Source organism: Podarcis gaigeae, assembly GCF_964106915.1.
Source record: "Podarcis gaigeae genome assembly, chromosome: 2".
NCBI lineage: Eukaryota > Metazoa > Chordata > Lepidosauria > Squamata > Lacertidae > Podarcis > Podarcis gaigeae.
The window spans coordinates 84,400,521-84,417,412 of NC_139679.1; the positions used below are offsets into that span (position 1 = coordinate 84,400,521).

At 41.7% G+C, this 16,892-nt stretch overlaps 1 protein-coding gene across 5 annotated transcripts in view; it reads left to right on the plus strand.

Annotated features, from left to right (window-relative positions):
- FLNB (filamin B) overlaps positions 1-16,892 on the plus strand; it is an 86,523-nt gene that overhangs the window by 19,439 nt on the left and 50,192 nt on the right. For all 5 annotated transcript variants that reach the window (XM_083727109.1, XM_083727108.1, XM_083727110.1 and 2 more), the window contains 7 exons: positions 8,039-8,287; positions 9,427-9,524; positions 10,602-10,749; positions 12,282-12,400; positions 12,783-12,860; positions 13,419-13,581; positions 15,045-15,242. In XM_083727109.1, the coding sequence (XP_083583235.1) occupies positions 8,039-8,287; positions 9,427-9,524; positions 10,602-10,749; positions 12,282-12,400; positions 12,783-12,860; positions 13,419-13,581; positions 15,045-15,242 (1,053 nt within the window). The remainder of the gene's footprint in view (positions 1-8,038; positions 8,288-9,426; positions 9,525-10,601; positions 10,750-12,281; positions 12,401-12,782; positions 12,861-13,418; positions 13,582-15,044; positions 15,243-16,892) is intronic.

The following is a 16,892-nucleotide window of genomic DNA, read 5'->3' on the forward strand; positions in this document are numbered from 1 at the left end:
TTTTCCTTCTAGATGGGCTACCTTCCCAGGTTGACGAGCTGCCTTCCAGGCTGTTGGAGTCACTATTGGTCTTGTTTGCTTAATCCACCAGAGCCTGTGTTTGCATGCAGGGGGAAGTCGCTAACTTACCAAGGGTTTGAGACCCATTGGTTATCCTCACCTGATTTAGCTGGCCAATGGGAGCCATTCCTGGGGTGTGGCTACTGTCACATGCTGACAGCTTCTAGGAGCCACAGGTGAGAGCTGAGTGCAGGATGGGGACTAAAGGTGGACAAACTACCCCAGGAGGGGTACAATGTGTCCCCTACCAGAGTTACCATCCCTCCCCTAACACCCCATACCTTTTTATTTAAAATGCCTATCGCATTCTTTAAAAGCACAATCCTCTTGGGAGAAGAACTTTGTTAATGTGGCTCTGGTTGCATGAGGTTCAGTTCACACTGCTTTCAGGGTAAATCACAAACATGAAAACCTCCCACTTCTGATAGTTGTGTGCTTTATTCGGAGGCAGGTGATGGGAAAGTTAGCAGTTCTGTTTTAAGGGGCAGTACTGCAAGAGTAAACAGGGCAGGGTATGTTGCACACAGTACTTGCAGGACTAAATCATCCCTGCAACCATAAGATTTGACACTTGCTTAACATGGAGACAGTATTTCCATGTTAAATACTACAGCTGCCGAAGACAAATGGCTTGTGACTCTGTACTAAGAGTCTAACTTCTAACACTTACTCAAAAACTAAATGCCTTCTGAGAAGCGGGAGGTGCAGGGAATAGTGTTGGTCCTTGTGGTTGGGGGTATAAAAATGCTTCCTTTAAACATGGCGGGGGGGGGCCCTAAACCACGGGCAGTATTTGGCACCCCCAAAAGGTGGTTCTATGTGCTCTCAAGATGTGTTGCCCATTCAAAATTATATTGAAAATTTAAATTTTACTGATTTTAATGATAAATGGTTTGAAATTATACACAATGGTGGATGGGACCATTGCAAGGGAGCTTTGAGAACTGCAGTTTGCACCACACGCATACTAACACTTAAGCCGCACCCATTTTGATATGTGGCCCCCGGAGGGTTGACAATGGGTCATTGTGGCCCTTTACCCAAAGAACCACAGGTCTGCAACAGACTCTTGATTTGAAACATGACGTGCAACAGCTTTATCTTCCCTAGTTTACAAGACACCTAAGGATGCATTTGCAGCCATTGTAAGGCAACTGATGATGGCGGGATTGGGATCTTGTGGCCCTCCACTTGGTGGACCAACTCACATCAGCTACAACCAGGGATGGTGGGAGATGTAGTCAGCAGCATATGGATAGCCACATATCCCCCCTCCCCCACGCCTTTTCTAGTATGTTCTGTATTTTCCTTGTAGTATCGTACTCTGGCTCTTTCCTAGTGTCTGAAATGATTAGTGTCCAGAATGGTAGCTGTGTTAGTTGTCTTGTAGCAGGAACATCAAATTCATGTGGCACTATCAAGTCCAACAGTTATTATGATGCAAGCTTTCATGGACTCTGACCACATGACTCGTCATTGAAAAAAATTAAATGGTGGAGTTCTGCCTTCAAGGAAATCTGCAAATATCATTTTTATTCACAATTCTGGTCAAGAACTTGCACTGCTCCTTCCTGCAACATGTTTATTCTCTGTACTAGAGTTTAGAGATCATGTCCTCTTGCTATGGTTTGGACGCACAGGCTTGAGTCTTAAGGTCAGGAGGAATGACCTGTTTCAGACATTACGACAATTCATGTCCTGCCATAATGGGAACAATTTGTAGTGAGACATGTGTACATATGCTTCCATTGTTTGATGGCTTGCAACATGCCATTTCCTGCAAACTCAACAAGCTGTGTCTGATGTTGCCTAAAAGACCTATCTTAAGGTAAGCATATGAAGCCAAACTCTCTGCTACAACTAGAAAGCTATTTGGCACCCTCTGTTTGCTTTGTCATGGGGGTGATCTGCTTCCAAGGAATACATCTTGCAGATTTAGGCATACGGGGCTGCTGCGACTTTCCTCAGAGCTATTTCTGGCCCTAAACATCATTTATGCTTTTAATGGTCATGTTTTAGACTTTTCTCTTGTCAGTTGTTGGTGGTTAACATGCTGGTGAACAATGTGCCACTCCCAAGTGAAAGTGTGTGTGGATGTGAGCATATGCACATCGCATTGCAGCTTGGCAGCAGAACCTTTGCTGCTGCCCCTTTAAGGCATATAGTAATCTTTGCTCAGTTCTAGTGGTTCTTTTTTTTTTTTTTAGACTATAAGCTAACAGTACCAAAAATAACATGCTTCGGGTTTATAATAATCTCAGTGGTTACATTTGTCATTTTAAATTGCAGATGTGTCACTAAGCTCTGCCCTCTGTTCCAGCAGAAGGCCCCCCAAAAAGGGAAGTTACCAAATTATGTACTACTAGCTGTTATCTGCATGATCTGCATCAAACCTACAAAATTGGCTTACACTTTTTAATGGAAAAATAGCTGTGCTATACCAGTGGATTTCAGCCCTTTTAGTTTAGAGGAAACACACCTTTTTTTTAGTACCATGGCCCTTTCTCCCTGCCCCCGACTTCCACCTACAAAGTAAAAACAGGTAATGCATTGTAAAATGCTGACAGACCCAAGCATCCTGTGGAACCCTGGTTGGAAAAGGTGCAGTCTAAAAGGCAGCAAGCACGTTAGGTGGGTGTCTGCCTATACGGCACATCGATTTTCAATGCCTGGAACCCAATGTAAGGGGTCACCCAAGGTGAAGGGGTGCATTTGGCTACAGAAGAAATCCTGCCATTTAAGTTAGAGTGGCTCGTACCCTTTGCGATACTGTAAATCCCTTAAAAGAAATGTCATGGTTGGGGATACTGTATTTTAGTTGTATTGCCTTGTAGAATAATAGCAATCGCTCTGAACTTTTATCTTAGGTTTTAAGTACAAAATTCTGAAGGCTTGCCAAAAGAAGTATATTACTCTCTGGACACTAGGTTTATAAATGATACATCTGTCTCCCTTCCCTAGGAGCCTTGGGTGTAATCTCAAATCAAGGCTAGGCCAGGAGAAGACAATCTCAGTGACATTATTCTTACTGAAAACATTGCAAAAAGTGGATACGATTTCAAGAAATAGTGTGGCTAACAAATACAAATGAACTGGAGGGAATAAATTTGAATTTGCACACCATAACCGAGCTAATGGCAAGTATGATGACCTACAGTGGAACAGATAAGAGTGTTTGCTGCCCAGAGCCTGCTGGTAACCATTTTAAAAAATCCAACATAAAATCTTTTCTAGAAGTCTTACTTTCCTGCCCTCAACTTACTTTGCTCCCGGCATTTGAAAGCAAGCCCAAATAAAACCTATTTTGGGATTGGGTTAGGAAAATCTAGGGGATTGGGCTGCCATTGCAATGGAGCAGCCTTTTTCTCCATGCTCTTGCTGTTCTAAACTAGGTGCACAGGTGGCACAGTCAAGATGCCCGGTTGCAAAGTGGTGTCAAAGTTTTGGGTTTGTGCTGTTTGCTGAACTTCTTACTTCCACGATCCAAATGGTTGCTATGCCAGTGAATATGTTAAGAACTGGCCGCCTTTCATTCTTGGCCAGTAGTACTACATAGGAGCTTGTTCACCATAAGTATGTCCCAGTTTGGTCACTTCCAGAGTCATAATATCATAAAACTGTAGGGTTGGAAGGGACAAGGGTCATCTAGTCCAACCCCCTGCAATGCAGGAATCTTTTCCCAATGGTGGGGGGACGGGACTTGAACCCATGATCTTTGAGACGTAAGAGTCTCATGCCAAATCTAGCTTATAACAATACTGTCCTTCCTTTGCCCATGTTCTAATCTCTTGCTCATGCCAGTTAAAAGCATAGTTCTTCTGTGTATTCCAGTTACCAAGGAAACTGACCACAGTAGCTTATCGTGTTTCCGCTAATTGTCTTAAGAGCAAATTCCTTGTAGTACTGCAGCAGGACAAAGTTTTAAAAAATTAACAAATTCACTTGGCTCTTATGCAACGAGGTTTTAATTGGTGTTTCCCAGTCCAGGCACTCGTGAATAAACTGAGCCGTAAACTTTGTTTTGAACGGTGGTCCTGCAGAATAGTGGGTTGCTGGCAAAATGAGAACTGTTTCTAAGCAAGGCAAAAGGTCCTATTGGGTGTCCCTCTGGACTGTATTGAAAAGAATTCTTTGGATTGCAGTGCAGAACTTAACCCAGCTAGTAAATGCCAGTAATAAGCCTGAATAACTATTCTTCTTTTTAGTAAATATTTAACGCTGGTCTCCAGGATCTGACTAATTCCCAGGACTGCAAGTGCATACTTGCGAGATTGCTCAGTTTCAGTATTGATCAGTCATGTGAGGTTCACAATGGGCTGTAAGTAGGAGAAGGGGCAGAGTGTTACTACTGTTTTGAACATGTCCCAGGTTTTAAAATGCATGGGTAACAACCAAAGATGTATTTGGAACAAATTAAAGCAATTTCTGAAGAACTAGCATCTGAAAGTGAGAAGGCCACCAGCTAAATACTTAAACAATTCACTGTTGGAAAAACAGAAAAGAATCAGTGGTACCTCAGATTACAGACGCTTCAGGTTACAGACTGCTAACCCAGAAATAGTACCTCAGGTTAAGAACTTTGCTTCAGGATGAGAACAGAAATCGTGCGGCAGTGGGAGATCCCATTAGCTAAAGTGGTACCTCAGTTTAAGAACAGTTTCAGGTTAAGAACGGACCTCCGGAACGAATTAAGTTCTTAACCCGAGGTACCACTGTATGCTAAATTTGTCTTCTCTGGCATAGACTGTCGGCTGATCGGCAGAGATGCCTTGTCGCTATTTTATTTTGGATTGTTTTATTTGCTGTTTTAATGTGCTGTAAGCGGCTGTTATAAGAATTTTAAGATCTTAGATATATACTAAATGTTCATAAATATACCAAGCAAACACGTACATAAATATATAAACCACATATCTGAAGCACCACAGGAGGGCAGTCCTGAAACCATTTTAACTCCCAAACTGACCAAATGTTTCTCTGCAAGGAGGGAGAAAATGAAAACAACAACAACAAAAAAAAACACCTTCCCATTGTCCCAGGAATTAAGCAATTACCATCTCAAAAGGAATGGCCAGACTACCAGAAAAGGCAATCGGATAAGGCATTATCAGATAACCTGGCAGTCAGGAAAAACAATAACCATCAAATTTCTGTTGTAGACCGCCTTTTCTGTGATGTAGGTATTATGTTTGTGGGGGGTGGTCTTGGGCTACACCCCTTCTGTGATCTATGTATGGAGGGGTGGTCTGGAGCTCCAGGGCAGGAAATTTCAAAATGGATATAGAAGGCCTTGCTCGCCATTGTTCGAGGTGGTCCTCTGTCCTGCGTGTGGGGGAGCACCCTGTTGCAACAGTCAATAAAGATCAAGCTTACTAGCTGCTTTGCTTCTCAATATTCTCTGGTTGGTCTCTGTTATTTTCTCCTACTGATAGAGAACCCACAAAAGGACTCTATATGGGCTCTTGGGTACCCCATAAGGGAAAAGGAGCAGTTTTTTTTATATCGCTGCATAAAATGATATAGAAATGAAATGAATAATAATGATTAAATCCCCACTCCCAAAAGGCAACCAGACAGTCTTCTTGTTATGACTGTAACCTAGGTTGAAGGTGCGACTTGGCGATGAGCTTATATATGAGCTTCTAACATCTCTGGATGTTGTTGGACCATAACTCCCATCATCTGTGACCATTGGCTTTGCTCACTGGGGCTGATGGTAGTTCAGTAACATCTGCAGGGCCACAAGTTATCTGCCCATGCTCTAGTAGTCACCACACAAGATCATATGAAGGCCTCCCCATTGTGTTTCTATAGACAAAGTTTCAGCCTTAAATTTGGAGCGCTTTTGACCTGCAGTGCCTGTATCACTGTGGAAGCCTGCTTCTGCCTGAACCGTTTTTCTTCAGCGATGCTTGTAAATCTTTCCCTGTGGCTAATGGCTCTAAGCAACTCAATTCATTACATTATAGCTCTATCCCTCAGCAGCTAATGTAGGGCCTGCCCTCATATGACTGCATTTTATCTAAAATACAACGATTCAGTTAGGAAATGCGCAGGTAAAAATTTGGTGCCTGCTACCCAAATACATTACTAGTTTTTGAGTAGAAATGTTTTCCACATAAGGAGGAAATGTCCAATTGATGCAAAATGAGTTCCTACACTTTGTGCAACTTTTGGTTCACTGGTGGAATTACTTTAGGCTACTGTTTTCTTGCAAGCCCTTGCAGCTGTGAGAAGAGGCGATTGCACACCCCTTTAAATCTTGTGTGCATATTGTAGCTGTATAGTGAATTGAGCAATGACCCTCTGGAATCCGACAAATCTCAGACTTCACATGTTAAAAGACCAGTATGCAGCCACAAAGCTAACTTATCTTCAGCAGTTGATCTGCCCTGCAAACCTGGCTTGTGTGAGTCTACAGCTTAAATGTTGCAATTTTGCTAAACACTGTTCCTCAGGCCATGTACCTTAATAACCTCCAGACTGAAGCTGTATTGCTTAAGCAGTTTTAAGATGCAATTAACAAATGACAGTGGCTAGATAGAAATTCCACTGTTAATTGCTCATGAAATATATTTGTGCTTGGGGCCAGAAACATTACAATAGAGCTTTGCAATGGAGAGAGTTGTGTAGGTGAGCAGTTCCACATCATGAAACAGTGCCTTGCCATAGTCTGTGAGTCCTGGTCTAGTTCAAACAGACCTGGCAAACAGGGCTTGATGTGAGTCCTGAAAATATTTGGATAAGAGTTCCCAGGAAGGACTTGTTTTCATAACTATGAATCTTTAAATTTCCCTGGTGTGATTTTGGTTTTACTACTGGCCAGAGTGGTGGTATACTTCAAACCGCTTCATAAGTTTTCTAGCCGCAGTATCACTTATGCAAGGACTCATTTTAAGTTTATTTCTAGATCTCTTTGGTACCCAGTCACAAATAGCTGTTGTAAGAGTCAATATAGAAACAAACTTTTGCTTATTATACATCTGAGCTAGGTAGTAGGGAAGCTTGCTTTCAAAGTCCATTTTGGTCGGCATGATGCCATTTTAGAAGCACATTCATCTGTTTGGCTTTCTAGTTTCATCAACATACTGATGTGTCCTGGGCAAATGTTGACTAGGGTACTAAGGAATTTCTAGCTTGGTAGAAAGTCTGCTACTAATAGTTGAGTGATAAGGAGGGGAAATACTTGGACTAAAAATAACATTTTCATATTGATGTGAATAAGCTATAGCCAAATTCGCAATAGCATGGAAATCTAGCTGTGTAAATGCTCCTTTTGTTCTCTAAATTCTAAATGACTGATGCAGATTGGTTCCATCTTGTCTTTGTATATCTTATTCTACAAGAAAGGTTTGTGTTGTAGAAATAGCTCATGGTTTCAACCCCCATTTTTAAACCCAAGGTCTGTTGCTGCCAATCTGCTTAATTTTGCAATTATGCAGATTCTGTAAGAAGCTGAGTAAAACATTAATCTTAAATCATGGTTGATTCACTCTTGAAGAGAAACCAGAGCAAAGGATTTCTAACCTTTTGGGATATCTACCAGTTAGTATGATTGGCTTACTGCCACTTACTATGGAGGTACATAATGACAGTATATAAACTCTTTTATGCTCTCCTGTAGGGCAAGATCTTGGATTGAGGACAATAGGCTGGTTGTCCTAGTTCCTAAGTTCACATTATTATGATCTGTCTGTTGACAGTAGACAGCTGAACTGATGGCTTGAGAAGAAACTTGGAGGAAGCTACTCCAACCATGAATCAAGCATATAGTAAAGTATGTGTAAAAAGATCTCAATAGATACCTGGGTAGATAGAAAGAACCATTGTGTCTGCCAGTCATATTATCCACCTGACTCCTGTGTGGTTAGATTGGTGGCTCAAAGCAAACGCCTTTAAGTGGATTTGTTACCTTTCAGCTTGACTTGATGCCTAATGGTGGTTTTAGAAGTAATTCTGTTTTTCTTCTTCTTTTCAGATAGTAAAGCTATTGTTGATGGGAACTTGAAGCTAATCCTAGGGTTAGTATGGACCCTTATCCTCCATTACTCAATCTCTATGCCAGTGTGGGAAGATGAAGGAGATGACGATGCCAAGAAACAGACTCCTAAACAGAGACTCTTGGGATGGATTCAGAACAAAATCCCTTATTTGCCAATAACGAACTTCAACCAAAATTGGCAAGATGGCAAAGCATTAGGTGCCCTCGTTGATAGCTGTGCTCCAGGTAAGCCTTCTGTGACCTTTCCATTTTCTCGCCCTATGTCAGTAGCAGTTGATTTATCTTTACCTTAATGTAAATAAGATTCCCTTGCTTTGAGAAGTCCTGTACTTGACTAGAAGTCACACCTATGAAAACAAGCTCTAAATGTCTGTATAAAAGTCAGGAACCCTTAATGAAGGTTTCACAACTTTTAGGCATTGCTTTAAGTTTGCAATGCATCATAAAAAAAAAAAACTTGGTACATATTTTATGGGTTCCAAAATGTCCAATCATAGTTGTTGAGCAGCACGTTTTTAGCTTCATGAAGTATTGCATGGATTCCTAAAAGCTTTTCTACAGTTTTTTTTAAAACAAAATATCCTGGATGTAAATGCAGCAGTAGAGCTGTTTTGTCGTGTTTACAAGCTATTACTTTTGCTGCACGTGAATGAGAAGACTATTGGCTAAGTTAACCTTCTTGTGATCCAGGAGTAGCCAGTAGCCTTATAGATGTTGGCACCTGTTTCTGAGCTAAGAAAAGAAGGATGTTGGTGGACTAACCTGCTGTCACCCCCGGCCGGGGTTGGTGAGAGTGTGGCAGAAGACCATTTTGGCTACTCCTTCTGTTGTCAATAGGATTCTTTAGCATCTTGTTTGTTCCTACTTCTGGCGAAACAATTTTCTGAAAATTCAGCACTGCAGAACAACTTGATAAATGTTGCATCCAGAATTTTAGGGTAATCTTTAGTTACTGCATATTGTAAATGAGAGAGCAGTTTGTTAGAATCATAGAATTTAACCAGACTGGCAGCATGGAGTACTGGAAAAGCCAGCCAATCAGTGGTTCAGCAGTCAGTGTAGCTCAGTGGAGAGTAGGCAGTTCCAATCTGTTAGATCTCAGATTGGCATTGAATCTCTTTCCTCACAAATGGGAGTGGAGGCCAAACAATACGGACAGGATTTATCTCACATATCCTGACTTTGCAGTCTGAAAACCTTGGCTACCAGGCTATAATCTCCACTTCCTACTCTTGTGTAATGCAAGTGCACTTCTGTGGGTAGACCTTGACAGTTGCTAGCTAAAATTAAAATGGATTTATGCTAAGTGTAAATGCTTCCTGATGTTCATAGTATTTTAAACTTTATAATTCTTGCTTCGCTAGGTCTCTGCCCAGACTGGGAAACCTGGGACCCTAAGAAGCCTGTTGATAATGCCCGTGAAGCCATGCAGCAAGCAGATGACTGGCTGGGTGTCCCTCAGGTATGGAGAAGAGAAATGATATTTGAGCTTCAGCATATCCAGGTGGCAGGATATGAACAGAAATAATTTTACTTGTAGCATCTGATGGTGCCGGTCCCACAAATTCAGCTGTGCTTAAAAATACCTGCTGTGGTATGAAATGTCATCGTCTCAAATGATTAAAAACAGTGGGTCCTCCACACAGAATACGTTTGATGAGACTGCTTCCTTGAAAGCTGCCCCTTTAGTGTACAGTAAGCCCGTAACTTATGCATGGGTTACATTCTGGGAATCGTGCCTAAATCCAAAGTTCTGTTGGGTTCAATGGTAGGTGGAATTGTCAGTTGCTACCTGGATCCCCACGCACCCCTCTTATTTTTATTTGCCAAGCCCATAAAGCTGAATGCACACAAATTAAATGTGCATAAATCACAAACGTACAATATTGGAAAACTTGAGTTTCCCCTCTCATTTTTACAAGCATAGAAGCCCCCCTTCCTCTAAAGGTTGGGCTGGATCCTATCCCTGCTAGAAACACTTTATAGTCCTCTGCCTTTATTGAAATAACTCATATTATGCCCATTATTTGCTCCAGTAAAAGAAAGCACTTACGACTTACTGTGCCAGTGCCAGTTCAATAAATCTGCCTCGGCGTTTCTCTAAGATTAAGAGCCTTGACTGCTGTTATGTACTTTTGAATTGGTGCTACTGAAGTATTTATTTGACAGCTCTGAAAAAGTTTGTACATAGAACCTAGGCAGTGTTTAGGGGGACCAGTAAAACACTCAGTGCAACTTCAAGTGATTGGCTGTTGGGAGGAAGGTGGCATCATAACTTTTTGACTGGCAGTAGTAACTCAACTGCAAATGACCCAGCTACAAAGCTGTGTGTGCAAATAAAGTGCACTTATTCTATGTGTTGCAATTACACGGTGTAATCTTTCAAAAGGCTTCTTGCTCTTAGGAATGCTACTGGCTAACTATATTTCCAAACTTAGGGATTTATTGGACGGGCAGTGATTTGGATGTGGAGGAATGTATGAGGGGAACTCGGATTCACATGTTGTAATCCTAATGAAAATATGTCCTTATTTACCAGGTCATCGCTCCTGAAGAAATCATACACCCTGATGTGGATGAACACTCTGTAATGACCTACTTGTCACAGTTTCCCAAAGCAAAGCTGAAACCTGGCGCTCCTTTGAAGCCTAAGCTTAATCCAAAGAAGGCAAGGGCGTATGGCAGAGGTGAGGTCTAAAATGCTTTTCTTATAACTTACGTGTATTGTTTCTTTTATCTTGTTACATACATTCAAAACTATTGTGCTTTAAAAGACCAGTTGGTTCTTGCTCTATTTAAATCATGTTTGTAGACAAACTTCCAAGTTGCATTGTATTCGTTTAGTGCAGTGCTGAGATTCAGAAAAATGTGGAAATAGTCCAAAAGCCACTCCTACTTTCACATGAAAATTCCCACTTTGAGAACCAGTTTAGCAAGGCTATTGTCTTGTTCTAAGCTGTAAACCTAAACTTCATCACTGTCAGTGGGAGGGGACCAGTTGCTTCGTGTAAGGCAGTGGTTCCCAAACATTTTTCCATCATGGACCACCTAGAAAGTTGCAGAGGGTCCAGTCCACTTAATGGTATTTCTGCCTGTTGTAGCAATTGTAATGCACTGTGCTGTATGGTTTTTAATTGTATTTTGAATGCTGCTTTTATTTCGCACAAACTGCATCAGTTTGTATTCAAATAATACAGGAAAATACAATATATCTTGGTGTATATTAAGAGGGTAAGAATGTTGTTACACTGCAGTTTTCATGACTGCTGATAGGCAGACTGCCCAGGCAGAGGGTTAGCAGGAAGGCATCCTAAGCAGGTGGGTGAATGGTTGGCCCAGGTGAGTGTTGTCAGTGGGCAAGTTATAGAGGAACACGCAGGGTTCCTCAGCAAGCATCCTGCTGTTCTCGTTGTGAACCTCAGCAGCTTAGGTGACCTCAGTATGAGGCGTGTCTGCTGAGGAGCTTCCCTAACCTATTCCTCCATAGCTGACTTGGGCTGCCATTTGGCCAAGCTGTAAGAGGGGCATGGCTTGGGTGGTTGAGTGACAAGGGAACTGGAGGTGGATGGAGGCAGGCTGGTGAGTGGGATTGGAATGAGAGGGGATGGGATGAGAACCTGGAGAGGAACAGAGGTTCTACCAAAGGAAAACAAGCAGGGATCCTGGGAAGACCATGAAAAACTAATGCACGTGTATATTCAGAAAGCTACCAAAATCTAGGGTATCGATGTTGTCAACGCTAGATTTTTTCTTTTTTAAGCAACACTAAGAATTTTAAAGCAAACTCCTAATTCACACATCACAGATGAATACACAGTTTTTTCGGATTCTGCACACCTCCAAATTTTGAAATACAATTCGCTACTCAAAACCTGTGTTAGGATAAAATTCATTTGGAAATGTGTACATTGAGAAGTATGTATTTACATTTATTTTAAAAATGTAGTTTAATGTGACGGTAGCTAAGACCAGCCCCATCACCGTGGATTTGTCTGTCAATAGCAATTAACCACGTTAGCCACAAATTGAACCTCCCATATTTTGTGGCAGTGCTTCTTTTCTTCACCATTATGTCCTGATGCTACATTAAGAGCAAGGATAGCTACAAATTGGTGCTGATAATTCTAGGAAATAATGTACTTGCATCACAGTTTAGCAAGTAAAAGCTTTCTGCATGTCATCTTTACAGCCAGCTAAGCACAGCCTTTTATTCCTGCAGGAATTGAACCACATGGAAATATGGTGAAACAGCCTGCCAAATTCAGTGTTGACACCATCAGTGCTGGCCAAGGCGAGGTATTGGTTTTTGTAGAAGATCCAGAAGGAAACAGAGAAGAGGTATGCATATTGAGAGGTCTTGGGCCAGGGAAGGGAAATGGGTTGACCACTTACTACTATCTTACACTATGGAAAAGGAATCCTCTTCAAGTGTGTTGGCATTTGAGTGAGTTTCATGAATCATGAGGATGGACCATAGTTAAGGGGTACAGGCCATATAGAAGGTCCTAATTTTAATTCCTGGCATTTTATTTATTTGTACTCTTAGCCCACCTTTTACAAAATGCTCTCCAGCGCAGGCTATAAAAATGTCACTATAAAAATAGGCACAATGTGTAGAATTAAAATCATAAAACGACCACAGCAGCCAATACGATACCCAGTGAAAAAGATCAAGAAACTTAAGCATGACTGAGTTGCCTAATGCCTTCCTCTTTCTTAGGCCATGGTGACTCCTGACAACGATAAGAACAAGACTTACGCTGTTCAGTACCTCCCAAAGGTTACAGGACCTCACAAGGTAAGAATATCTGAAGATTTTGGAGGGAGACGTGAGTTTTAGCTGCCAAGTACATTTTGCTCAGGACAATGTTGTTGTAATACTATCTCAAAACAAGTTGGTCTAGTTTTGTAGCTGTAGTTGAGAGCGACAACGCCCCCCCCCCCCCCGGTTTAAAGTACTGATTGGCTGGTTTAACAATTGTTCAGGTAAAAGAGGAGGTGGAGGCAACACTGGTAGTCAGTTTTATTTTAGAGTAGCTAAGCTGCCTTTTTTATCCTGCCTTCTCTTTTGTTGAGAAAGTGAACTATATGGTTGATTGACGTTCAATGCCCTATTAAAATATGTTTTGCCTCTAAAAATGTGCATAATTCATCTGGATATGGTAGCTGGCAATACCACATTCAATGTTGGGCCTGCAGACACTTCTCCAGAAGTTGGTTGTTTTTTTAAGAATTGGCTTTTAAATGTCAGCTTGTGAATTCAGAACTCCTCTGGATCTGCTATTGAGTGAATGCAAACTGGCTACCTGCTTGCAGTGGTGCATATCTAACTTGAATACTGTTACTACACTTCTAGGTTACAGTTCTGTTTGCTGGCCAGCACATTGCAAAGAGCCCGTTTGAAGTAAATGTTGATAAAGCCCAGGGAGATGCCAGCAAAGTGACCGCAAAAGGACCAGGCTTGGAAGTAACAGGAAATATAGCCAATAAACCTACTTACTTTGAAGTTTACACAGCAGGTAAGATGGGCTGAATAGATTCCTTCCTTTGTGACATGGAGCTGTGAGCAGGCTTGCCTTCTCTTCGTATGGGCCATGATGTTACTTCTCCCTATAGTGTCCACACAGGATAGGAACCCTGGGGCTCTGCAGATGTTTTTGGGCACTGAATCATACCTTTCCAGACATCAGGAGTGATGGGAATTGGATTCATAGCCAGAGACTCCTCCCCTGACACAGAGCATATGTGAGGGTCGAATGAATGCACAGTGCTCCATGGGTTGGGCATTTACCGTTATTAAAATTTTATTATTTGTGGTGTTTTTAAAGGGTTGTCTTTATTTCTGTTTTTAATTAATATCATGCCACTTTATATAAACACTGGCATTTTTTTTTATGAAGTGGTATATGAATCTTGCTAGATAGAATAAATGCAAATAAATGGGTTAAGGATGCTGAAGATGCATTTGAAGCTTCAGAGTTCAATTTGCAATTCTTGGCCACAGTACTTAATTAACAACACCTAGTTTGGACATGAAGGCGTGTATATCTGCTTTACATCTCTTTGGTGTCCAGTACAGAAGCCTGCCTCATACCAACACTTACTAGTCTTCCAACAGGTTTTTGTTTTTTAGCAGGCATTGATATGAATTCACATCATTTTTTTCTGATTTACCAATCAGGGATGGCAACGGTCTTGGGTTGCTTTGGCAAGAAAGGTTGCCAATGTGTCTGTGTTCAGGAAGTGCAGAGTATAAGCTTTTTGTGCAAGGTGCATGATGTTCATGCATTTGAACTAAGCATTCTTCATTGTTCTTGGGAATGCATAGCATGTCTGTGGCATAGTAGCTCCGCTATTGTTTCTTCAGAAGTCACTTAAGACGAACTTACTGAGTACTAGACTTAGGAGTGTATAGCGCATGAATTTTGCAGTAGTAACTTAAACAAAAAGGTGACTGCGAATTGAGCATAATGAGGATTTTCCCAACTGGGGGTGCGAGTCTTGTTGGGTTGTATTGCAAAACTAAAGCTGCTTTTAAATCTTTCCAAATAGGAAAACTGGTAGACATAAGTCTAAATAAATCTAGCAGCATTTTCTTCAAAACAAGCAGGCAGGACCTTGGTATAAAGATAAGGAGAATTCTGGCTGCAAATGTCAAGGATGTATTATCAGGCATTTCGCAACTCATTTCCTCAGGCTGCAAACCTTGAGGTCCTCCTGCCTTTTGTTATGGATCATTATCATACTCAGTAGCTTATGGGTTCTTTTTGGAAAAGCTAAACTGGAAATTCGTGACAAAACAATGTGTTCTTGAGGGGAGATGGTCTCCGTGTCCCATTTCCCAACACCCCAATTTGGCTATATAGAGTGTGTATTTCCTTGGCCCTCTTTCCACTGGGATGGCTACTGGCCAATATAAAAAAACTGGGAGACTTCCTTAATTGTGGAAATAATTTTTGAGCTCCTATTTTGTATCTTGTAGGGGCTGGTGTTGGTGATATAGGTGTAGAAGTTGAAGATCCTCAAGGGAAGAACCCCGTGGAAGTTGCAATAGAAGACAAAGGGAATCAAGTCTATCGTTGCGTGTACAAACCTCTTCAAGCTGGTCCCCATACCATTAAAGTGGTGTTTGCTGGAGAGCAAATTCCCAAAAGCCCTTGGGGTATTCATGTTGGTGAAGGTATGTGTTTAGGGCAGACGTATAGCTATTTAACCATATTACTGGATACATGTGCACATTAAGTGCAGTATCTATGAGACTCTCTAAACGTGGGAATTTAGTCTTTTGGCTTGGATAAAGCAGTTCAGTTCTTGCATGAAAGTCATTTCCCCAAAAAAGGACTTTTAAGTGTTAGTATCTTATGACATTTAACTAACTGGGTCTTGTCATCCTAAATGACCGCATTGCTCCTTCTTACACTTTTAGAATTGAGCTTTCTTGCTGTGTCTCTTTAAAACCAACTATATTCACTTTATTTTGTATCACAACTCTCTTCCCTTCTTGAACTGACACTTGGCTTTCTATTCCATCCTTGCCTGCTCCTGTGCTTTCAGACCTCTGCTCACCTCTCCTGAGCTACTTTCAATTTGTGAGATGTTGGACTTCACTGCTATTGGCTTCATAGTTGGGCAAGCTCTGTCGGTAAGAGGGTGTGCAGGGTGAACTTGCGTTTTTTTCTGAACACCTAGTCAGCAGGCAGGTTTGCAGCCCTAAGCAGAAGTCGCTGGGTTGTATGAAAATGTTGCAAGCGGCAGGTCAGGCTTCAGGCAGTCTCGCAAGAAGTCAAACGGCTTAACCACAAACTGCCAAACTTCGTTGCAAGGAGCTTGAAACTGAACTTCGGCTTGCTGCTACATCCCTGGTTCTACAGATGGATGTAGACCTAGTCAATGCAGATTGGCTGGGGGGTGAGAATTCCCTGCATGCTTGCAGCAGGACAGCTTTTCGTGGGATGAATTGGGTTTTCCCTCCAAGGAAATGGTTGCCAACTCCAGAAGGAAATGCATGGAGTTGAGCTGTTGGGAGCCCAAGCCTGCATGCCTCACAGTCCAGTTTCATGGCTAGACCAAATACTGACAACTGTGAGCCTGCTTATCTCCCATAAATCATCATTCTGTATGTGGTCTTTTTCACACTGTGTATCCAGTGGTTTCTGCATACAGACCTGCTTTCCCTAATGGTGACGGTGTTCAGGAAAGCATGTTTAAACTCTTGCGTGTGAATTATATTTCCCCACCTCCATGGCATTTCAGGCACACCTGCATGGGGCTTCCTCTGGGGGGATTAAATTTGCTAATTTAGGGGCAATAGCAGGATCAGCATAGCAACACTGTCTCAACAATGCAAGGTGCAACATCTCTATGAGATGCTCCCTGTCTCATGCTATGTTTCACTTCTTGCCCTCTTCTTCACCCCCCACCCCTTGAAACCTGAGACTTCACTGGGGGAAAAAAAAGTCTGGTTCAAACTGGAAGGTTTCATCTGCATTCATGCCCTAAGGCAATATGCCCTCCTAAGTTTGAAACTGTGAAAATGAGGATACTTTACTCCTTTTACTATTGTAAGACCAACAACACTTTCCTTTTTTAAAAAAAAACAATTTTCTGCAGTTTCCCCCATCTCTCATGCTGTTGTAAATTTGTTAGGAGTTTAGTTCATTTAAATGAGACTTGGGTTTGTACATAGTGAAGCACGTGAAGCAAAAAAAATTGCAACCCCCAGTTTTATGTTAATATAATGTGCATTGACAGCCTCAGTCTTGCCTCCTTAAGACTGCAAAATGGTGTTCAGGTTTTACATTTCATAAACTTAGAATCTCATCCATCTTAA